General features: G+C 40.9%; 1 protein-coding gene across 1 annotated transcript in view; it reads left to right on the top strand.

Moving 5' to 3' along the window:
- LOC122555330 (bromodomain and WD repeat-containing protein 1) overlaps positions 1 to 25,082 on the top strand; it is a 216,212-nt gene that overhangs the window by 114,216 nt on the left and 76,914 nt on the right. Inside the window, exons 22-24 of the mRNA XM_043701209.2 lie at positions 14,296 to 14,363; positions 18,501 to 18,681; positions 20,958 to 21,074. Of these exons, the coding sequence (XP_043557144.2) occupies positions 14,296 to 14,363; positions 18,501 to 18,681; positions 20,958 to 21,074 (366 nt within the window). The remainder of the gene's footprint in view (positions 1 to 14,295; positions 14,364 to 18,500; positions 18,682 to 20,957; positions 21,075 to 25,082) is intronic.

Below are 25,082 nucleotides of genomic sequence, written 5' to 3'. Positions count from 1 at the left end.
TTGAAGAAAGCCAAGTCGGCCATTGACCCAATCTGTCTCTGCTGTCGCTTATGTTCTGCTTGAGCCAGCCTCATTTATTTTCCTCATCTAATGTATCACTGTCACCCTCTACTTTCTTCTCCCTTAGTTTGTTTCTTTAAGTGAATCAGTAGTATTTGCTTCACCCACTTCCTGTGATAATACATTCTTTGTTCCCACTATTCTTTGGCTAAAGTATTTTTCTGAATGACCTATTAGATGTCTTGGTGATTATTTGTTAGCCTTTTGGTTAATTGTTTCCCCTCAGTAGGAAGCATTCTCTTTACAACGCAATCAAAATCTTTCACAATTTGAATTACCTCATTGGATTAGCCCATAGTCTTCTGAAAAACCCAATCTTTTCAGACTTTACTATTAAGAATATTTCTGCTATCTACTATCATCCTTGTAAAGCTTCTCTGCACACACTCTAGTGCCTATGTATCATTTTTATAATATGGTAGCCAGAACCGCATGCAGTATTCTTTCTGGTATAACCAAGATTTGAAGCATGCTAAGCATAACTTTTCTTCCTTCCTTGTCAGTTGTCATCTCTAGGAATAAATCTTAGTGTTTAAGAAACATATAAAGTTAAAAGAGAAAAAGTATAACATAGCAAAGATAAGTGGGAAAACTGAGGACTGGGAAGCTTTTAAAGAGCAACAGAGGATTACTAAGAAGGAAATACGCAGAGGAAAAATGAGGTATGAAGGTAAACTGGCCAATAATATAAAGGAGGATAGTAAAAGCTTTTTAAGTATGTGCAAGGCAAAAAAATGGTTAGGATTAAAATTGGGCCCTTGAAGACAGAAACAGGGGAATATATTACGGGGAATATATTACGGGGAACAAAGAAATGGCAGTGGAATTAAATGGGTACTTCAGATCTGTGTTCATTGGGGAAGACACAAGCAATCTCCCTGAGGTAACAGTGGCTGAAGGACCTGAACTGAAGGGAATTTATATTTGCCAGGATTTGGAGTTGGAGAGACTGTTAGGTCTGAAGGTTGATAAGTCTCCAGGGCCTGATGGTCTACATCCCAGGGTACTGAAGGAGGTGGCTCGGGAAATCGTAGATGCGTTGGTGATTATTTTCCAGAGGTCGATAGATTCGGGGTCGGTTCCTGAGGGTTGGAGGGTGGCTAATGTTATACCACTTTTTAAGAAAGGTGGGAGAGAGAAAGCAGGAAATTATAGACCAGTTAGTCTGACCTCAGTGGTGGGAAAGATGCTGGAGTCTATTATAAAGGATGAAATTACGGCACATCTGGATAGTAGTAACAGGATAGGACAGAGCATGGATTCATGAAGGGGAAATCATGCTTGACTAATCTTCTTGACTTTTTTGAGGATGCAACTCTGAAAATGGACAAGGGAGATCCAGTAGATGTAGTGTACCTGGACTTTTGATAAAGTCCCACACAGGAGGTTAGTGAGTAAAATTAGGGCGCATGGTATTGGGGGCAAAGTACTAGATTGGATTGAAAATTGGTTGGCTGATAGGAAACAAAGGGTAGTGATAAACGGCTCCATTTCGGAATGGCAGGCAGTGACCAGTGGGGTACTACAGGGATCCGTGCTGGGACCGCAGCTTTTTATAATATATGTTAATGATATAGAAGATGGTATCAGCAATAACATTAGCAAATTTGCTGATGATACAAAACTGGGTGGCAGGGTGAAATGTGATGAGGATGTTAGGAGATTACAGGGTGACCTGGACAAGTTAGGTGAGTGGTCAGATGCATGGCAGATGCAGTTTAATGTGGATGAATGTATGGTTATCCACTTTGGTGGCAAGAACAGGAAGGCAGATTACTACCTCAATGCAATCAATTTAGGTAAAGGGGCAGTACAGAGAGATCTGGGTGTTCTTGTACACCAGTCAATGAAGGCAAGCATGCAGGTACAGCAGGTAGTGAAGAAGGCTAATAGCATGCTGGACTTCATAACAAGAGGAATTGAGTATAGAAGCAAAGAGGTTCTTCTGCAGCTGTACAGGGCCCTGATGAGACCATACCTGGAGTACTGTGTGCAGTTCTGGTCTCCAAATTTGAGGAAAGAAATTCTGGCTATTGAGGGAGTGCAGCGTCGGTTCACGAGGTCAATTCCTGGAATGGCGGGATTACCTTACACTGAAAGACTGAAGCGACTGGGCTTGTATACCCTTGAGTTTAGAAGACTGAGAGGGGATCTGATTGAGACATATAAGATTATGAAAGGATTGGACCCTCTAGCAGCAGGAAACATGTTTCCGCTGATGGGTGAGTGCCGAACCAGAGGACACAGCTTAAAAATACGGGATAGATCATTTAGGACAGAGATGAGGAGAAACTTCTTCACCCAGAGAGTGGTGGCTGTGTGGAATGCTCTGCCCCAGAGGGCAGTGGAGGCCCAGTCTCTGGATTCATTTAAGAAAGAGTTGGATAGAGCTCTCAAAGATAGTGGAATCAAGGGTTATGGAGATGAGGCTGGAAGAGGATACTGATTAGGAATGATCAGCCATGATCATATTGAATGGCGGTGCAGGCTCGAAGGGCTGAATGGCCTACTCCTGCATCTATTGTCTATTGATTGGTTTACCTGTGTTTTGAGGGCTTTGCTAACTTGTGGGGCATTGTTAACAATTAGTTTATTTGCACTTTGAGACCATTTTTCTATATTATACCTGTAACCAAGCTTCAAGTAATATATGATCCCTATTATCAAAATATCCTACCTAACATTTCTCTGCATTGAAATTTGTTTGCCAATTCTACAATGTACTTAATGCCTTGTAATTTGTTGCAGTCTTCCATGGGATTGGCTATCACCCCCAGCTTGGTGGTGTCATTCACAAATTTAAAAATGTTGTTTTTAATATAAATTATGAACAACATTTACCCGGCACTGATCACTGTAGAATACTACTACACACCCTTTATCATTGTGCATGGCTGCCCTTTAATCCCACTCTGCCACTTATCCATCTCATAATTCTGCACATTCTAGCTTGTCTGATTTAATAAGACTATAGAGCTAATGTTTTTTAAAACCTTTGAAAAACAGGTAACATGGAACAGTATTTTCCAAAATAATGGGATTATGTGGATTACGGTCAGTCAGCCTATGAAATCTGTTCTGCCATTCAATGAGATCATGGCTGATCTGATAATCTTCAACTCTACTTTCCTACCTTTTCCCCATAACTCAGACTCCCTTACTGATTAAAAAAAAGATCAGTCTACTTCAGCTTGAAATTCCTTAGCCAGGAATTCCTGGAGAAACTCATCAGGCCTGGCAGCATCTGTGAAGAGAAAGCAAAGTCAACATTTGAAGTGCAGTGAATCCCAGTCATTTCTGAAAAAGAGTCACTGGACCTCAAATGTGAAGTTTGCTTTCTCTGCACAGATACTGCCAGACGTACTGAGTTTCTCCAGCAATTTGTTTTTGTTCCAGGACTTCTGTACGTGCAGTTCTTTGTTTTATTGAAAAATATGAATGTACTCAGCTTTAATGGTCTTCTGTGGTAAAGAATTCCACAGTCACACAACTCTCCAAGAAGAAATTCCTCCATGTCACTGTTTTAAATGTGCAAAACCTTATTCTGAGATTATGTCCATGGTCCTGTATTGTGCAACAAGGGGAAACAACCTTTCTTCATGTACCCTGTCCCTAAGAATCTTTTATGTTTCTGAACAGCCTCCAGTGACAGTAAATCGTTCCTCAGATAAGGGCACAAAACCATTCAGTCTTCTTGCTGTTGTCTGATTGTATAGTTTTAGCAAAACTTCCCTATTTCGTACTCCATTCCCTTTGAAATAAAAGTCAACATTCCATGTGCCTTCCCTATTACCCACTGGACTTGGATGCTAGCTTTTTATGATTCAAGTTAGAGCACTCTCAAACCCTTCTGTAGTTTGGTACAATCTTTTTCCATTTAAATAATATTCTGTTCTTCTTCCAAAATGCATAACCTCACATTTTCTCACTGTACTGTACTCCAAGTTTTCATCCACCTCGCTTAACCTGTCTGTATCCCTCTACAGACTCTGACAATTTCAGCACTTGCCTTCCCACCTCTCTTTGTCATCTGCAAACTTGGCTCGAGTACGTTTAGGCGAAAGCGAGGACTGCAGATGCTGGTTATTAGAGTCAAGATTACAGTGATGTTGGAAAAGCACAACAGGAATGACTCTTGCCCGAAATGTCAATTTTCTTGCTCCTCAGATGCTGCCGACCTGCTGTGCTTTTCCAGCACCACTCTAATCTTGATTCTTGTACATTCACTTAGCTCATTCAAGTCGTGTATATATTGTAAATAATTACGACCCAAGCACTGGTCCCTGTTCCACACCTCTGATCTTGCTATCCTAAAAATGCCCCCTGTTATTCCAACTCTGTCTCCTATGTTAGACAATGCTCTATATGTGTTAATATACTACTTCAAAATCATGGGCTGTTAGCTTACTAAATACCTAGTATGTGGTACCTTTACAAATGCCTTCTTAATGCATTCACGTTCCCTTTATGTCTATCCTGTTTGTTACCTCTTCAAATAATTGTATTAAATTTGGCAGTCATATTTATCCTTCATGAAACCATGCTGATTGTGCTTGATGATACATGTGTCTAAATGGTCTGCCATAGCATCCCTGTGAGGATCAGTCAACTTAGCTAGCTGGGCAGCTGATTTGTGATATAGATTAATGCCAATGAACTGATTCAATTTCTGCACAGATTGATACCTCTCTTTCTCAACCTCTTTCCTCACTTGAGCCATGGTAACTCTGGTTAAGCCACTAACAGCTGTCTCTCTCTAATGAGAGAGCTACCCTTTGGTCTGGTAGTACTATGGTGAGTTTATTGTATTGCGTACTTTATAATAGGCTCAAACATTTTCCAAATAATAATTGGCCTCCCGTTACCTATTTTTTTGTCTCTTCCTTTTTTCTAAATAAAGATGCTACTGCTATGTTGGCTAGTTTCAATTCTTCTGTGACTTTTCCAGAAGCTAAGCATTTTGGAAAATTACAACCAATGCATTCACACACACTGCAGCTGCTTCCTTTATCCTGGGATGCCTCCCATCTAATCCAGGGAACCTATAAGTCTTTGGTCCAACTCATTTCCCAGGACATTCCCTGTTTGACCTGTCTTCCAGGAAGACAGCTAATGATCCGTCTCCATGAACACCAACTAGCCACGAAATGACACGACCAGCTATCCTTAGTAGCCGCAGACGCAGATGACAAGCAACATGAGTTCGACTGAGACAACACTACTATTATAGGGCAAGCCAAACAGAGAATAGCCAGGGAATTCCTAGAGGCATGGCACTCATCCACAGATTCTATCAACAAACACATTGACCCAGACCCAATGTACCAGCCACTGCAGCGGACAGCTGGAACTGACAACCGGCAGCGGCAGAGACAAACCACTATAAATGCCGGAGGAAACAATACAGAAGCGCTTCATAGGAGGCTCCCAAACACTGAGGATGTCACCTAGACAGGGGACGAAACGTCTGCAACACAAATTCCCAGCACGGCGAACAGAACCACAACATGCTACTTGTTTCTTCTACTGTGAAAACTGATATAAAATATTCAACTTCCTCTACCATTTCCTGGTTCCCCAATATTATTTCCCCAACCCCTCTCTCTAAGGGGTCTATGCTTGTTTTTGTCTTCTCTTCCTTTTTATATATTTAAAGAAGCTCTTGCTATCTATCTTTATATTATGATTCAGAGATGTATGATTCACTGTATTCTAACAGATGAAAGGCTTAACAGACAATCAATTCTTCAATGTATAATTTCAGTTACATCACACTGCAAATTTTTGCTATAAATTCTGTGTTACGATCGAGCCCTCCACAATCACCTGGTGAAGGAGCGTCGCTCCGAAAGCTAGTGTGCTTCCAATTAAACCTGTTGGACTATAACCTGGTGTTGTGTGATTTTTATCTTTATATTACTTGCAAGTTTACTCTCAAGATTTATTTTCATTCTCATTCTTACTTTTTTGATAATCTTTTGGTTTTTAAAACTTTTTCCATCCCCTAGCTAACCACTAAAACTTGGCACATTGTAAGACCAGAAGATATATGAACAGAAGAAAGCCTTTTGACCTATCGGATTTACTTTGTGATTCAATCATGGCTGATGAGTCTCTTAACTCATTCTTCTGTCTTTTACCTGTAACCCTTAATCCCCTTACCAATCAAGAACCTATCTTTCTACCTTAAATGCATTCAAGGACTTGGCCGCCACAGGCCTCTGTGGCAATAAGTTGAAGAAATTCACCCTAATGTCCGTTCTAAAGGGTCATTCCTTTACTCTGAGGGTGTGCCCTTGGATCCTGCTCTCTTCTACCAATGGAAACATCATCTCCACGTTTAACTGTCCAGGTCTCTTAGCAATCTAAGTTTCAATCAGACACCCTCCTTATCCTTCTCAACTCCATAGGTACAGACAGAATCCTCAACTAATGTGACAAGACCTTCATCCCTCGGATCATTCTTGTACACCATTTCTGGACCCACTCCAAAGCCAGCACATCCTCCTTTAGATACAGCGCCCAAAAACTCTTCACAGTATTCCAAATGCGGTCTAACAAGAGCATTATGCAGTCTCAGCAGAACATTTCTGCTCTTGCATTCGAACTCTCTTGAAATGAATGTTGACATTGCACTTCAAATCTGCCAACTGAATCTGCATGTTAACCTTCAGAGAATCCTGAACTTGGATTTGTGCTTCAGATTTCTGAAGCCTTTCCTAATTTAGAAAATAATCTATGTCTCTATTCTTCCTACCAAAGTGCATAGCCCCACATTGTTTTCTCCCTGCCACTACTTTGCCCACTCTGCTAGCCTGTTGAAGTCCTCTACAAGCTTCTCTGTTTCTTCAACATTACTTGTCCCTCCACCTATCTTTGTGTCATATGCAAACTTAGCAACAATGCTTTCAGTTCCTTTGTCCAGATCACTAATGTATAATGTCAATAGCTGTGGTCCCAACACAGACTCCTATGGTACTCCACTGATCACCAGCTGCTATACTGAACAAGGTCACTTTATCCCTACTCTCTACTTTCTGCCAATCACCCAATCCTCTGTAATTTGCCAGTAACATGTCCCTAACAACATAAGCCATTACTTTATTTAGCAGTCTTTTGTGCAACATCTTGTCAAAGTTTTTCTGGAAATCCTAATAGATTATGTCCGCTGGCTCTCCTTCATCTAACTTGCTTGTTACCTCCTCAAAGAATTCTAATAGATTTGTCGGGTATGACCTCTCCTTAAAGAGGTTTTGCTGATTCAGCTCTATTCTACCATAGATTTTGGAGTACTCAGCAATATCATCCTTAAGAATGGACTCTAAAACCTTATCAATGACCACGGTTGGGCTGACCTGACTATAGTTGCTGTCATCTGCCTTCCTTCCTAAAGAGGGTGTTACTTTAGCCATTTTCCAGTCCTCTGGGACCCTCCCTGACTCTGGTGATTCCTGAAACATCACCACCAATGTCTCTACAATTTCCTCAGCTATCTCCTTCAGAAACCTGGACTGTAGTGCATCTAGTCTGGTTGATTTATCAACCTTCAGACTTTTCCGCTTCCCCACCACCTTCTTATGCATGATGGCCACTGCGCTCACTTCTGGCCCTTGAGTTTCTTTAAGTTCTGGTATGCTGCTTGTGCCTTCTGTGAAAACGATACACGGCATCTCCTCAGTTCCTCTGCCATTTTCTTGTTCTCCAGTACTATTTTCATATTAAATTACAGCTACCACTTGGCCACCCATTTTACTAGCTTTACTATGCTTATTGCAGGTTATTCATGTCGTTCTCACTGTTTACTGCTCCTCAAGTTTGGTACTGCTGGCATGTTTTGAAATTTTACTGTATTCCAAATTCCAAGATAATGTGATCTTGGTGACCTTGGTTTTATTGATACCAATCAATGAAAGTAGACTGGCAGGTGCAACAAGCAATTAGCAAAGTCGATGGTATATTGGCTTTCACTGCAAGAGAATTTGAATTAGAAGTAGTGATGTCTTAATGCCACTATACAAGGTTTTGAGAGATCACATCTTGAGAATTGCTTCTGGTTTTAGTTACCCTATGTAAGAAAATGTATACTTGCTACAGAGGGAGTGCAGTGGAGGGTTCACTGTGCTGATGGGCAGGACTGTCCTATGAGAAAAGTTGGTTCAACTGGGCCTTTATTCATTAGAGTTGAAAAGGAAAGAGGGGATCTGATTGAAACATATGAAGTTCAAATGGGCTGACAGACAAGATGCAGAGATGGTGCTTTCCCTGTTTGGGGAGCCTAGAATCAGGAATCACAGTCTCAGAATATGGGATAGACCATTTAAGACAGAGATGAAGAAAAATGTCTTAACTCAGAGGGTAGTTAACCTGTGGAATTGTCAAATCCAGAAAGTTTTAGAGGCCAAATCACTGAATATATTCAAGAAAGAGATTAAAATGTGTATATTCTTTAGGCATTGAGGTATAGGAAGAAAACAGGAATATAGTATTGAAATAGAAGATTAGCCATATCATATTGAATAATGGAATAGGCTCAATGGGCTGAATGGCCGCCATCTCCTTGTTTTTTTGTTTATGACTGGACAAGTCAAATTACCAAGTGAAATCTGGATGGAAAAATTTATTTTCATTTCCTAAGTATGATAGTTAGTCACTGAGAACATATTTGTAAGAGCTGCAGGTTTTCTTGAGTATCAGAACAGAAGTTTGTCACAAAAGAAATGAGAAAAATAGAATATAGAAGACAGTTAGAAAGATCTCTGAATATGTAGCACAAAGAAATTTTAAATTGTTTTCTAACACATTCCATCACAGAACGAAAGGGAAATAACATCCCTATCTCAACACCTCAAGTTTGTACTTAACTGACTCCTTATAATTTAGAGGTCTGTACGAGAAAAGGCTGTTTGGCCATCAAACTGCCGTGGTTAAAACCAATCACCTCTAACTATTCTAATCACATTTACCTGTGATTGGTCTATAGCATTGTATACCTTGCCATTGCAAATGTCCATGTTAAAGGTTATGAGGGTTTCTGCCTCTCACCATTCTGGCAGGCAAAGAGTTCCGGATTTCCTCTGGGTGGAAGGAAATTTTCCTCCTATCTCTTTGAAGCGTCCTGCCCCTTGGTCATTGGGCCCTTCAAGGGGAAAAGGTTCTTCCTATCTACTGTTGACATCACTGGATTGGTCTTCGCAGTGGAGGAAACTAATAACTTGCCAGTAATTGACAAAGAGACGAAGGTAGGTGAGGACCTGGAAACAACCATTATTATGGAAGAGTTAGTGTTGGGCAAACTAATGGAACTAAGGATAGACAAGTCTCCTGGTCCTGATGGAATGCAACCTGGGGTACTAAAAGAGATGGCGGGAGAAATAGCAAGTGTACTCGTAGTAATTTTCTAAAATTCGTTGGACTGTGGAGCAGTCCCAGCAGATTGGAAAACAGCAAATGTAACATCACTGTTTAAGAAGGGAGGTAAACAAATGATGGGGAATTATAGACTGGTTAGCTTAACCTCTGTAGTGGGGAAGATGCTTGAGCCTATTATCAAGGAAGAAATAGCAAAGCATCTTGATAAAAATTGCCCCATTAGACAGACACAGCATGGGTTCATGAAGGGCAGGTCTCGCTTAACAAATCTTTTGTAATTCTATGAAGGCATGGCAAGTAAGGTGGGCAACGGGACCCAGTAGATGTGGTGTCCCTAGATTTCCAAAAGGTCTTCGAGAAGGTGCCACACAAGAGGCTGTTGCATAAGATAAGGATGCATGGCTTTACGGGTAAATTATTAGCATGATAGAGAATTAGGTGACTAACAGGAAGCAAAGAGTGGGGATAAATGAGTGCTATTCTGGCTGGCAATCAGTGACTTAGTGGTGTGCCACATGGATCGGTGTTGAGACCACAATTATTCACAATTTATATAGATAATTTGGAGTTGGGGACCACGTGCAGTGTGTCAAAATTTGCAAATGACACTGAGTGGCAGAGCAAAGTCTGTGAAACTTTGCAGAGGAATACAAATACTTTGAGTGGGCCAATGTCCAGCAGGTGGAGTGCAATGCTAATAAATGTGAAGTTATCCATTTTGGTAGGAGTAACAGTAAAAAGGATTATTACTTGAATAGTAAAAAGTTGCAGCATGCTGCTATGTAGAGGGACCTAGGTGTCCTTGTGCACGAATCACAGAATCACCACCTCAGAACTTCCTGCCTGTCCGCCTAACTCTGTATTATCGGCAAACTTTGCCCCCAGTCTCCTCATCCAGATCATTAATATATAAAATGAACAGCTGCAGCCCCAAAACTGAACCCTGCGAGACACCACTTATCACTAGCTGCCATTTGAGAAAGAACCTTTTGTCCCAACTCTGTGCCTTCTGCCAGACAGCCAATCCTCAATCCATTCAGAAAGATCATCAATACCCATAATCATCATCTTAGGTGCCACGTATGATGATCAGAAGGATCTTGATGTGCGTACCCACCGGCCCTTTAAGGTAGTGGTACAGGTAGGTTAAGTGGTTAAGATAGCATACTTCCTTTTATTAACCAAAGAATAGAGCTTAAGAGCAGGGAAATTGTGTTGGACTGTATGAAAAGTTGATTAGGTCACAGCTAGAGTACTGTGTGCAGTACTGGAATCCACATATAGGAGGAATGTGACTGCACTGGAGAGGGTGCAGAAAAGATTGACCAGGATGATGCATGGGCAGTACAATTTTAGTTAAGAGAATCTGATAAACTTTTTTTTTTTTGGCTTGGAGCAGAGGAGACTGAGGGTAGATATGATTAAGATGTATAAGATTGAGGTGTATATAAGAACATAACATAAGAACTAGAAGCAGGAGTTGGAGTAGGCCGTCTGACCTTTGAGTGGGCTCCGCCATTAAATAAGATCATGGCTGATCTTTTCAGGGACTCAGAACCATTTACCCATGCTCTCACCATATCCCTTAATTCCTTTATTGTTTTAAAAAAATCTATCTTAGCTTTAAGGAGGAGGTGGGGAGGCTGCAGAAAGATTTCGACAGTTTAGGAAAGTTGTCCAAGAAATGGCTCACTAGATTCAATGTGAACAAGTTTGAGGTCTTGCACTTTGAAAAAAGAAGGCAGGCGTGGACTGTTTTCTAATCGGTGAGAAAATTCATAAAGCCAAAGTACAAAGAAGTCTGGGAGTGCTAGTCCAGGATTCTGTCAAGGTTGACTTGCAGGTTGAGTCCATGGTTAAGAAAGCAAATATAATGTTATTATTTATCTCAAGAGGGTTGGAATGTAAAAGCAGCATGTGCTATAAAGCTCTAGTTAGGCCCCATTTAGAATACTGTGTCCAATTCTGGACCCCACATCTCAGGAAGGGCATACTTGCACTGGAGCGTGTCCAGTGGAGATTCACATGGATGATCCCTGGAATGGTAGGCCTAACATACAATGAGCGGATGAGGATCCTGGGATTGTATTCATTAGAGTTTAGAAGGTTGAGGGGAGACTCAATGCGCCAAATGGTCTGTCTTCCACTCGTATGTCTTATGGTCTTCATCTCCGCTCCAGACATCTCTGCAGGCCCCACCTGTCCGGAAGCTCCTACAGTGTTTAAGTTTGACAGCATCCAGGGCAAAACAGGGCTTTTGATTGGCGCCGCATTCATTCTGTCCTCCATCAACACTCAGTAACAACAATGCATGCTATCTATAAGATGCCCTACAGAAATTCAGCAAAGGTTCTTAGACAGCACCTTCCAAACCCATTATCACTATCATCCAGAAGGACAAGGACAACACCACCTGCAGTTTCCCCTACAAGCCACTCACCATCCTGACTTGGACACATATTGCCATTTCTTCAATGTCATTGGGTGAAATTCCTGGAATTACCTGCCGAGTTGCATTGTGAGACTACCTACAGCATGTGGACTGCAGCAGTTCAAGAAGGGCGCTCAGCACTACCATCTCGTGTGCAACAAGTACTGGCCCAGCCAGCACTGCCTATGTCCGTAAATGAATTTTTTTAAAACTGGAAACAATTTGAGTCCTTTCCAAGTCAACCAATATGAACATGTCACAATTCTTAAAACCTAAACCACCTTCATTCTAATAATCTATAGATTTCTGACTAGACTCTCCTGGTTTGGAAGATTTACAGATGAAACCCTTTCTACTAATGTGACTGCTTTCCTGAATTCCTCCGATAAACCAAACTTGCTTCTAAAAGGAATCATGGTGTCTTCTGGACTGACGTTTGAATAATGTTCTACTATTGACCTCAGTGTTGATGCTGCTTGTCATGAACTCCCCATGTAAACAGCTTTCAGTAAACATCTTTCCGTGAACCCCACAGGGGCCTGCGGTGACCCTCTCTGATAAATGCTGGATTTGGTCCCTGTTCACAAAGGACTCTCTGACCTTTTTTATTCCCCCGAGTGAAAATCTTCACAGTAGTGGCCAGCACCCACCTGGCTCAATTTGTAAGCCAATACCTAAAAATATTAATATGAATTGTACACATTTAATTACAATTATCCACCTTTCTGTATAGTAACTTATCTAATGCTTTCTTAAAATTGTTAAACTGAAACTGCTTGTAATCAGGTTGATTTGATGAAGGTGAGGGAATTTTTTTAATACCTGGGGCTAGATATTAGATTTCCTGCTAGGTATGTTTTCAGCAAAGGGGTCTGTATGAGAGTGTGGAACTCAGCTCACCACCTTCCAACGCACACCTGAGCTCAGCCCTATTATATGGATGGTACCGCTATGTAAGTTAATAGTTAAAAGTCAATTGAGCTTGTTGGAAGCTCAGCACCCTGCTTTGTTACAGTATGCATATCATAATATGAATGTTATGCATTTGGGTAGAATTGGGCAACCTGTTTCTTTTCTTACCAGTTTTGAGTGCAGAAAGAAAGACGAATGCTACCTTCAGAGGGTGTCCATCATACATCCAAATGCCCCATTCCTTATTCCCTGAACAGATGTCAAAATTATCTCCACAAGCCCACTGCACCCACCACCACCACATAACTACCAATAAATTTGCGAAACCTTTTCTCCATCTAATGCCCCTTGCTTATGTTGGTCTGAGATCTATTTGGACCCCTCATCCTAGGGCTGCTTGCAGTCCCAGTTGCAACCACTACAGAGCTCAGGTGCAGCTGAAGTTATTGGTTATTGAGGTTGGCTAGCAGCTCAGGAGGGTAAAACTTCCTGCTACTGAGAGGTGAATGGCTCCTGATCCACTAATTCAGCCCTGCCTGCAGCACCTTATGACTGCGAGACAGGTTTGTTCTGAGTCTATTGTCTTGTTGCCAGCTTTGTTTTTGGGGATGGGGTCATGTGAGCTATCTCCCTAGTAGATTTTTTCCCCTCGTGTGTATAGGTTTAACTCATAATTAAGTCAGTGAAACTGCTAAAGCTGTTAGTGGGTAGCAACAAGAGAGCTTGGATGTGGTGGCTCAGTGGTTAGTGATGTTGCCTCACAGCACAAGGAACCTAGCTTTGATTTCAGCCTTGGGTGTCTGCGTGGAGTTGGATCATTCTCCCGTTTGTGCATAGGTTTCCTTAAGGTGCTCCAGCTTCCTCCCATAGTTCAAAGATATACAGCAACAAAAACAAATTGCTGGAAAAACTAGGCAGGTATGGCAGCATCTGTGCAAAGAAATAGACAATAGGTGCAGGGGTAGGCCCTGCGGCCATTCGAGGCAGCAGCACCATTCATTATGATCATGGCTGATCATCCACAATCAGTATCCTGTTCCTGCTTTATCCCCATAACCCTTGATTCCACTCAGAATCAGTTCTGAGAAAGATTTACTAGAACCAGATGTTAACTCTGCTTTCTCTTCGGATGCTGCTAGACCTGCAGAGTTTTTCTAGTAATTTCTGTTTGTGATTTCCAGCATCTGCAGTTCTTTGGGTTTTTTGTTTACCAAAGATGTGCAGGTTAGGTGGATTGGTCATGCTAATTTGTCTGTAATGTCCAGGGTTGTGTGGGTCGGTGGGTTAGCTATGGTAAATGCGGAATTACGGAGATAGGATAGGGGAGAGTGGGATGCTCTTTGGAATGTTGGTGTAGACTTTGGGCTGAGTGAACTCTATCTGTACTGTAGGGATTCTATAATTCTGTGGTCCTATTAGAGCTTTGGCATCTTGGGAGATTTAGGTGATAAAATTTAAACAAATTTTCAAATTTACATTGAAATAATGAAGCAATATTTATAAATGTGTCTCTTTAATTACAGGAAACTAATTCAGCAGAGGGCAGTGGCGGCTCTTCAGAGGAATGGCAGAGTGAAACTAACAGCTCAAGGTAAGGCAACTGCTTTGCTGTATTTTTTAAGTACACTTTTGTCTTTTAGGTGTACAGCGGAAACTCGATTATCCAAACAAGATGAGTGGGCATTATTTCGTTCGGAAAATCGATTAAATGCCTTTCCTCTAGAGCTCGGAGTTTTAAAGTCTGCTCTCCATTCATGAGACAAGGCAGCATACAGTGGACGAGACTCCACCCCCCGTCGCCCACGCCCCCATCCAACACAGCCCCCTAACCTGGTCCAACTCCTCCCCTCAGTACAAAGCGCGCAAGCCCTGACCCCAACACAGCCCCACTGCTGCCCAGCCGTCCAGCCCCCAACCTGGTCACCACCCCCCCACCCCCATCCCCCCCAAAAAAAAACAAAATGCGCAAGTCCCCGCCCCGGACCGACCCCGTCCCGTGCCCCCTCTCCAGCACAAAGCGTGCGAGCTCCTGATCCTGACACTTCCATCCCAGGCCCCTCTCTGGGGCAGGGTATCCAGACTGCACACCAACAGCAAGATTGCTGTTGCTGCAGCTGCCTTTGTGGGGTCAGTCTCCAAATAGTGCACAAACACAACTTCTTACTGCAAATTTTTGACAGGTTCCACATTTGCCCTGCACATTTTTGGAGAAATTATTCCTGAGAAGGAAGCGGGGTGGGGTTAGGATACACCCCTCTGTACAACTCCAGGGAAAGTGTGGGGGGTGGGGGGAGAGAGAGGGCGGGAGGTCAGTCTTTTGGAGATTGTGCCTGTTTAATCACTATAAACAAAAGACGCAATCACTTGGAAACACGTCTTTGATGTAATGTTTCTATCGGGACCTCGAGATCTCCTTCGGATAATCTGATTTTTGGATAATTGGTATTCAAATAATTGAGGTTCCCCTGTGCATCTATTTGTGTTGACAACAGGATTAACTACTTCAAAATTTACAAAAGAAGTGAACTGCTGAAGAAGGGTCACTGGACTTGAAATGTGAAGTCTGCTGTCTCATCACAGATGCTGCCAGATGTGCTGAGTTTTCCCAGCAATTTCTGTGTTTGTTTCAATTATATTTTTGTCTCTTTGTGGAATTGTGGGCTTTGCTGGCTACAATAGCATACATTGTCCATCCATAGCTGACCTTAAGATGGCGGTGAGTTGCTGCCTTGCAGTATTGCAGATCTTGACTGCATCTGTTTCAAATGTTCAGGATTGGCATTGGAATCAAGAATGTACTGCAATGTCACCAAACACAAAGATTAAAAAAAGTTTTTGCACCCTGATTACTTCTGTATAGATGCTGCTTTATGTGGACATCCTTTGTGACCATGTACTACTTGTATTAAATTATATGTTTAACATTGTAAAACACCTGCTGTGCTTCAATAGATTTAGCAAATAAAGCTCACATTAAGTTACTTAGTCATGTTAGAACATACAGCCAAATATTTAATGAGAGATAGCCAGCTTCTGCAGAATACCTTAAAGGAGGATAAGCAGTGGAGAGGTTTAGGGAGGAAATTCCAGAACTTAAGATGTAGGGAATTGATGGCATAGCTGCAGTGGTGGCATATTAAATTTGGGGATGTGCAAGAGGGCAGAATTCAAATTGCACAAAGATCTTGAACGTCTGTAGTACTGAATGAGGTATCGAAAGTAAAGATGGGAAAACGATGGCGAAATTTGAAAACAAGAACAAGATTTTAAAATTGAGATGTGGAGACACAGGTGCATTTGTGAAAAATAAGATTTGGCAGCAGACATTTGAAAGAATTTTGATTTACAGAGAAAAGTAGATAGGAAGCTACGAGAGTGATTCAGTAACTCCAGGTTTGTGGCATATGGTTATAAATCCTGATAGCTATTTGCTTTCTATTTAATCTCTTCGCATTAATCAAAGACATTTGGCGGCTGGCCTACTCAAGTAAAACAGGAAGACTTGCATTTATATTGTTTTTCACCGCCAAATATGTCCCATATGCTTTAGAGTCAATTAAGCACTTTTGAAATGCAGTCTCTGTTGTAATCTAGGAAAGTTGACAGCAAATTTGCATATGAAAATCTCGCACTAATGGAAATCTGATAATAAACAGTGGACTTTTTGTTTTGATAATGTTGATTGAGTGTGAACTACTAACCAGGAAATTGTGCATAACTCAAGCAGAAAATGCTGGAAAGCTCTCTCAGCTTATGCATTTGTGTAGAGTGTTCACATTTCAGGCACATGACCTCATAAGACTTGGGAAGAGTTAAGGATGTAATAAGTTTTGAACAAAGGATGGATGGGAAAATCACAAAAGGAAGGTTTGTAATTTGGTGGATAACAGGAAGCTTGGTCTATGACAGATTGGGCCAACTAGGTCGTATTTTATAGAGTTTTGAAGATTGAGAAGTGATTTCATTGAAGTCGATAAAATGCGTGAAGGGTTTAGGTAGGATAAATGCAGATAAGCTGTTTTCTCCTGTTTGGGGAGTCTAGAACCAAGGGTCATAATTTAAACATAAAGTGGATGCCATTTAGGACTAAGAGTAAGAGAAATTGTTTTAACTCTGACAGTTGAGAATCTTTGGGATTCTGTACCGAAGAAGGATGTGGAAGTTTCACCTTTGAGAATGTTTAACATAGCGGCTAATATGTTTCTGATTAATAATGGCATGAAGGGTTTGGAAGATAGTATTGGTTAGAGATACTGAAGTAGTTGATTATTCAGTTTTATTTGGCTAAGCTGACTTGATGGGCTAAATATCATACTCTTGTCTGTGTTTCGAAAAGATTAGTCCTTCAGGTCTGAAGTGAATGGAGATGGGGCAACAAAGAAACAGATGATGTGACATTAGTCGGTGTGCTGATAACTGAAAGAACAAACTTAAATGAGCAAAAGACAGGAAATAAATATAAGTTTGTCTGAAATTAGGTGGTTTCCTTATGCTTACAGTGAACCCTAGTGTAACAGTGTCGTAGACTGAAGGCAAGTATCAGAGTGAAAACAAGGTGAAAAATTAAAATGATAAGCCACTGGAAGCTGTGATTTATGCTGGCAGACAGAATGGAAGTGTTCCACATAGTCAGCCAGTTGGCACTTGTTATCCCCAGATGTGTTAACAGTGAATGCAGTTGACTAAATCAAAAGAAGTTTGTGTAAATTGCTGCTTTACCTGGAAAGGCTTTTGGACCAAAGATGATGCAAAGAGAGGAGGTGAAAAGGTAGCTGTTGCATCTCCTTTGTTTACCTGGAAAAGTGCCAGGGGAAAAGGATAGAGCATTCAAGGTTTACTGAGGAGTGGACCAAGGTATCGCAGAAGGAAACATCCCTTCAACATGTTTTTTGATGGTAATAACTCATTCTGTGGAATAGTGTCATGGGATCTTTTAGATCCAGCTGAGAGGACAGACTGGTTAAAGGTCTCATTCAAAAAGACTGTTCTTTTCAATAGTTTTTAATTATGAGTCCAACTTTCTAAATATATGTATGCCATTGTACCCACCTATATATTTGCTAATATTAAAGCTATCTTGTTCGGTGTGGGACCCATACCCATATCTGGATTTACCTGTAATCTTTACTACCTAAGAGTACTAAGAGTGCATAACTGTGAATTTGAAGATAATACCTCTTCCACATTGCTGGTATACTTGGAGGAGAGTGTATTTGCTGGAAATGTGGAAGATAACATGCTTGGAATGCAGACTTGTTCTCAAAATATGTATCCTCTTTATAACAGTATCCATCAACTGACCCAACCAGCCCTTATTGTTGAAAACATGTTTTTGTGCTGGACTTATTGACTATGTTCAGGTCAAAACAATCTATTAGATTAGTGCAAATCCTGAGGCTTTATTGGTGTCCAAGTACAATTTATGTACAACATTCTGACCACTTTGCCATGTGCAAATAATTACATGGTTTATCTTGGACTTGTAAATCTAGGAAGTTTGGAAGACGTGTATCAGTAGGAACGTGTAAGATATATACACATACAAAAAAGATGACTGTTCATATATATGTGTAAGTGTTCAAGGAAATTTGTGTTTCATTATAGCAAAATGATATTACAAGAAATAAACTATTTCTTCTCTGACATGGATGGAAGTTGAATTTGTTCTTATTTGCAATTTCCGTTCTAGCTATGAATGGGAGATGAATTAGTTTTTATTTGTGTTCAGTGATTCTTCAAGTGAATATTCAGATTGGACAGCAAATGCAGGAATTAATCTTCAGCCACCCAAAAGACCAACCAGACGGCGAGTTCCACTCATTATGAGCAGCTCAGAAGATGAACAAGATGATAAAGTTAAAGCATCATGGAATCAAAAGTTGAAGAAACCTAAAGGAAGACCACGGAAGGTAGTTGTAACTTACATGTTTTGTTTTGTGTTGGGACATGCTATTACAGTCAGGTCCCTACTTTTGCCTGTCATAATTCTTAGCCACCTGACACTTGCTCAGATTTTGCATGACAAATAATTAACTTGGTTAAGATTCCGAAGTGCAATCATGCCCCTGGAATCTTCATTGAGAGATCCAATTTTTTAGGATTTGTTCACTGCTTTCACCTGAACACAGCTGCACTGTTATAGGAGCGAAATATTACACGTTGCAAACCTGAAGTAAGAGCAAAACATTTTAAATGCTCAGGTGTTTTCATATTTGTGGAGAGGGAGAGCCTGTTTGGATTTCAGGTAAATGACCCTTCATTAGAATGAGCTGAGACAAAGATTTCTGCTGAAGATCATCACCCGGAAACATAAACTCTGTTTCTCTATGGATGAAGGTTTGTGATTGAGCTGGAAGTTTTGTTTTCAGACGTTTCATCGCCATACTGAGTAACATCATCATTGAGCCTTGGATGAAGCACTGGTGGCATGGCCTGCTTTCTATTTGTGTTTAGGTTTCCTTGGGTTGGTGATGTCATTTCTGGTGGTGACGTCATTTCTTGTGATGCCATTTCCAGTTCTTTTTCTCAGAGTGGTAAATGGGATCCAAGTCAATGTGTTTGTTGTTAGAGTTTTGGTTGGAATGCCATGCTTCTAGCAATTCTCATGTGTGTCTCTGTTTGGCTCATCCTAGGATGGATGTGTTGTCCTGGTCAAAGTGGTGTCCTTCCTCATCTATATGTAAGGATACGAGTGAGAGAGGGTCATATCTTTTTGTGGCTAGTTGATATTCATGTATCCTGGTGGCTAGTTTTCTGCTTGTTTGTCAAAAGTAATGTTTGTTACAGTTCTCGCAAGGTATTTTTAAAATGATATTAGTTTTGCTTGTTGTCTGTATCAGGTCTTTCAAGTTCATAAGCAGCTGTTTTAGCGTGTTGATTGGTTTGTGGGCTACCATAAGAGGTCTGAGTGGTCTAGCAATCATTTCTGAGATGTCGTTGATGTAGGGGAGAGTGGCTGACCAAATACTGACCTACAGAAGCAATCATCCCAACATCCAGAAATGAAGCTGCATTAGAATATTGTTTTAACAAGCCACCACACACTGCAGCAAAGAGGAAATACTCAGAGCAGAGAAAAATCCTATACAGTATATTCAAAAAGAACGGGTACCCAATGAACACAGTCCACTGATTTCTCAGCAACAAACCCCAACAAGCAGATCACACGTCCAGAAACCCTAGCCATCTTCCCTACATCAAAGACTTCTCGGAAATGACTGCCAGACAACTCAGACCTCTTGGTTTCGTGGTAGCCCACAAATCCATCAACTCGCTAAAACAACAGCTAATGAACTTGAAAGACCTGATCCAGACAACAAGCAAAACAAACATCATTTACAAGGACTTGCAAGGACTGTATCAAACACAACATTGGACAGACACGCTGAAAACTAGCCACCAGGATACATGGACATCAACTAGCCACAAAAAGACATGACCCACTCTCACTAATATGCTTACATACAGATGAGGAAGGACACTACTTTGACTGGGACAACATATCCATCCGAGGACAAGCCAAAGAGAGACATATGAGAATTGCTAGAAGCATGGCATTCCAACCGGAACTCTATCAACAAACTGTGTGGATCCCATTTACCATGTCCTGAGAAAAACAACCGGCAATGACATCACCACAGGAAATAACTTCTCTGCAGGAAATAGCATCACCAACTCAAGGAAACCTAAACCCACAAATAGAAGGCAGGCGGTGCCACCAATGCTTCATCCAGAGGCTCACTGATATTGTTACCTAGTGTGGCAACAAAACGTCTGAAAACAAACCTTCCAGTTCAGTGAGCAAACCTACATCCAGAACCTCAAGCGAGCTACAAAACTTCTCAAAACCCACTCTGTTTCTCTATGCGCAGAAGATGCTTTGTGTGCTTAGTACTTTTGGGATCTTCTGATTTTCTTATCCAGTCCTCTCAATGAGGCTATTTGGATGGAATGAGTTATACAACAGTTGAAAATGGCTAGCATTCATAAAGTCTTAAATTTGATCATCTAAATCCTTTCTCAGTTAATAGCGACATAACCAGCGTCTGCTTTGTAATGCCATACTAATGCATGGTATGTTATAATTCGTGTGAAAACTGCTTTCAACATATAAACATTTTTAAGTTGGGGAGAGAATAGTTTTGTTGTGTGCATTACGTAATTTTGTTTCTCTATTGCAATGTAGAGACCAAATCCTGTGCCAACTGGAGAAGGTACAATTTCAGAGGAATGGCATCCCCCAAAGTGGATCACAGATACTGTACCACGCAGGTCACCGTATGTTCCACAGATGGGTGATGAGGTAAGAAAACTGGCATTCAGTTACAAACAGTAGTGCACCAGGAATTCTATGCATGATATGCTATCACAAAGTTTGTACTTTAGGAAATGTCCATAGTTTAAACAAAGTAATTTTATGAAGATTCTTTTGGTTTATGCAAAATAACTAAATCTTACTGTGTGGAGTAAAAGATCAATATTGTCCGTAACCCCAATCTTGAACTGATATTTCTGCAATTTTGTTTGGGTTTTCCCTGATTATTCAACATATTGAGAGTAATTTTTACTGATGCCACACTTAATTGCCATATTTTTAATACTGAGTTCAAATTCACAGAGCTAATGGGGGAATTTTACCTTTCATTTCACTCTCTTTACCTGTATATTTATCTATCTTTGTATATTACTTTGTGTCCTTGCAAATTCTAATTATTCATTGGTTATTTGTGTTTCTAGAATATCTTGCATTTTTTCTATATTCCTTCCATTTTGCTATCTGATTTTTCCAAAATGTACACCATTCTTTGTAATTAGTCCTGCTGTCAATTGTGAATTCATTGTAGAAATATTCAACTTATTTAATAGATTATGGAAGCATGTACTGTTTATCTTTATGGAATGGGAGTGTCACTGGGAAGGCCAGCATGAGTGTCCCATTCCTAATTGCCCTTGGACTGAGCCGCCAACTTGGCTATTGTGGGGTGGGGCAAAAGCAATATCAAGAGTCAACCATTTACTGTGAATTTCGAGTCACAAATAGGCCAAATGGAGGCAGGATGAGAGATCATAGATTTATTTGCCTCAAGGTTATTGGTGAAACAGAGTGGATTTTACAAGAACTAATGGTAACTGTACAACTTATAGATACCACTAGTAGTATTTTAGTAGTCCAGCTCAATTAATTGAATAGAAATTCCACTAGCATTAGCCTGAGCCCCTCTATTAGTCCAGTGATGTTGCCATTACCCCTACTATCTCCCCTGATTTACAGCATGAAGAAGATTTTCAACCCATTGTATCTGTGGCGACTGGAAAAAAAAATTAGCCATCCTAGTCCTACATTTAAAATTTTGGTCCACAGCCTGGAAGGTTACAGCATTTCAAGTGCTATCAAATAGTTCTTAAATGCATCGAGTGTTGTTTAAGAGGCATATAGGCAGGGAATAGATGGATTGTGATCATGTGCAGGCAGATGAGATTAGTTTAGAATTGCATCAGGATTAATACAGATATAGTGGGTAAAGGGCATGTTCCTGTGCCATCAAGTTAGACATTCTCTATGATCTTTCAGGTAGTGAGTTCCAGACCCCAAATGCCCTGGCTGAATATATCTTGTTTACAGCTCCTCTAATCCTTCTGCCAATTCTGTTTCAATACATGCCCTCCAGTTGTTGCTGTCTCTGTTAAGGGAAGCTTAATTTTTTAATACACCCTATCTATGCCCTACAGAGTTTTATGAATGTCAACAACCATCTCCCAGGTTTTCTGTTCCAAAGAAAATAATAATCCAACCCTATTAGATCTTTACCCATAGTTTAAAATCTCAATTTCTGGGGACATTCTTGAATATTTCCTGTGCATCCTCTCCATTTTCCTAATTCCTTGAATTCAGAGAACCAAACAAAACTTTGGACTCTCATCGTGGCCTAACTGGTGGTGTATACAGTTCTAATATAATCTCCCTGCTCTTCTGTTGACTGAGGCATAGAATAAATTCAAGTATGATTAAAACCAATGATTAAATTCATTTTTAATTGTTGGGAAAGTACAAATATACAATTCAGGAACAAGAACAGTCTATTTGGTTCTCGAGCCTGCTCTGGCATTCAATACGTTCAAGGCTGATCTGATTGTAACTTCAAATCCATGCTCCTGCACAACCTTGATAACCTTTCAACTCCTTGCTTAACAAAAATGTATCTCCTCTGCCTTTAATGTGTTCGAAGACTCTGCCTGCACCACCTTTCAGGAAGAGAGTTTCCAAGACTTAAAAAGCTCTGAGAAAAGATTTCACCCAATCTGGTGACCCCTGAAACAGTAATCTTTCATTTTGAATTCTCCCAAATGAGGAAATTCCTTTTCCAAATCTACCCTGAAGAGAGCCTTGAGTTGGAGTTGACAACCACCTGATGAAAGAGCAGCGCTCTGAATGCTAGTGCTTCCAAATAAACCCGTTGGACTATAACCTAGTGTTGTGTGATTTTTAACTTTGGAGACCCTTGAGGATTTTTTATGTATCAATCAAGATGCCTCTTTCTTTTCTGAACTCATATGGATACAAGCCTTGCCTGTTCAATCCTTCCTCATAAGCCAACCTGTCCCTTCCAGCAATTGGTGTAGTAAAGCTTCTCTGAATTGTCTCCAATACATTTAATCCTTCCATAAGACCATTGGTGATCAGTATTGTGTTACAGGCCTCCAAATATGATCTCCTCAGTGCACTGTATAACTGGAACATAAACTCACTATTTTGGCATTCACTTCCCTTCACACTATTAGCATTCCTAATTTCTTGCTGTACTTGTACGAAGCTCAAGCAATTAATACACACTAGGTCACCTCTGCATTCCAGAATTCTGCTGTTAGGTTCTTTTCCCAAGGTTTCACACACGAGATGCAATTTGCACACACCAACTGCTGCAAGCAGTTCAAGTTTATTAAAGCTTGTACAAACTAGGTGACCCTTCTGACACACTTCGCAGGCATGCAAAGTTGAGTTAGAAGAGAGACCTTGAACAAAGAAAACACATCACCTTTATACAGGTCAATTGGTAATGTTAACCGATACTCTGGCCACTCCACCCCCATAATCTCGTGACCCCAGGTACAGTTGTAGGATGAGATCATCCTCTGAGATAATGCAACTGTAAATGCCTTAATCCTGGGGAATCCTTATGCAGACAATTTCCTGACTCTGTGATTCCCCAAGACAATGTAGGTGTGATATGTCCTAGCTTTGGGATGGCCCTGCAATTGAACTCTGGCTCTGCTACTTCCCCAGGCAAGGTAGGTGTGATAGGCAAGATCGGTGGGGAAGATCACTCAAGTGAACCTGATTGGCTGGGGGTTGGTAGGAAAGTATTTCTGAATGGAAGGGGCTAAATTATAGTTTACTTCGATAATAGTAGAGGGAGTAGTGGAAAATGACTGTCTAAATGGAGTAGGAATCATCCACATTCCTGCATGACTGTTGTCTCCATCTACTTCTAGAATGTTCAATCAGTGCAGTTTGACCCATTACTATTATGTTAATGTTCAGAGAGATATTCCAGTTTAATCTTTCAACATTACATTCCTCCCTTTTATCATTCCATAATAACTCCCCTAAATGGGGGCTGAGAAGGGTCTTAGCAGCTCATTCATAATGATCCCACAGCCAGTGTTTAAACGTCATTGAGACGCTACATACAGTGAGTAGGATAGCAAAATTTAGTAGCCCGTGAAGCAAATAGAATTCCCAGGATCCCCCAAACAGCCAACCGAGCCAGTCTTGTACATTCTGAGGGCTATGTCTGAAATCATCTAACTGGTGCTGAATGGACTGAATGGCATGTGGTATGTTGTATGATTCGCCCGTAACATGAGTAATGCATTTATTTCCCACAATTACACAGACACCTCTTTGGGCCAGTAAATCATCAACGGCATATCTGGTCTGTTGTGCATAGAGCCTTTGTTCCGCCAATTCGTGATTAACTATATTTAGTCCCCTTACGGTACTGTTTCCGAGAATGGCCAACCCACAAATGAGGTAATTTCTGTTCTTTGCCATGATCGTTCTGCCGATTCTCCCCCAGGGCCTCTATCCTGCGGCAGGTAGGGGCATTTTGTGGTCACAGGACAGTGAGTGGTCCTACTGTCCCGATAGCAAATAAGACGGGGAGAGTCGGAGTGGCCGTTGTTAAGCTCCTTTTGAAAACGAACACAAACTCTCTTTTGGCCTGGTGGCATTGAATTGCTGTGTGGCTGTCAGCTGCAAACTGCATGTACTGCCAGCTATTGTCCTGGCTGGAGTTTCCCCCAATCTGAT

The sequence above is a fragment of the Chiloscyllium plagiosum genome, unplaced genomic scaffold (assembly GCF_037043375.1).
Source record: "Chiloscyllium plagiosum isolate Xiang-an unplaced genomic scaffold, Cpla_swu_hap1 HiC_scaffold_12, whole genome shotgun sequence".
In the NCBI taxonomy this organism is placed as follows: domain Eukaryota; kingdom Metazoa; phylum Chordata; class Chondrichthyes; order Orectolobiformes; family Hemiscylliidae; genus Chiloscyllium; species Chiloscyllium plagiosum.
Note: the sequence above shows the minus strand (reverse complement) of the source record. Positions and strands in the feature narration are given on the sequence as shown.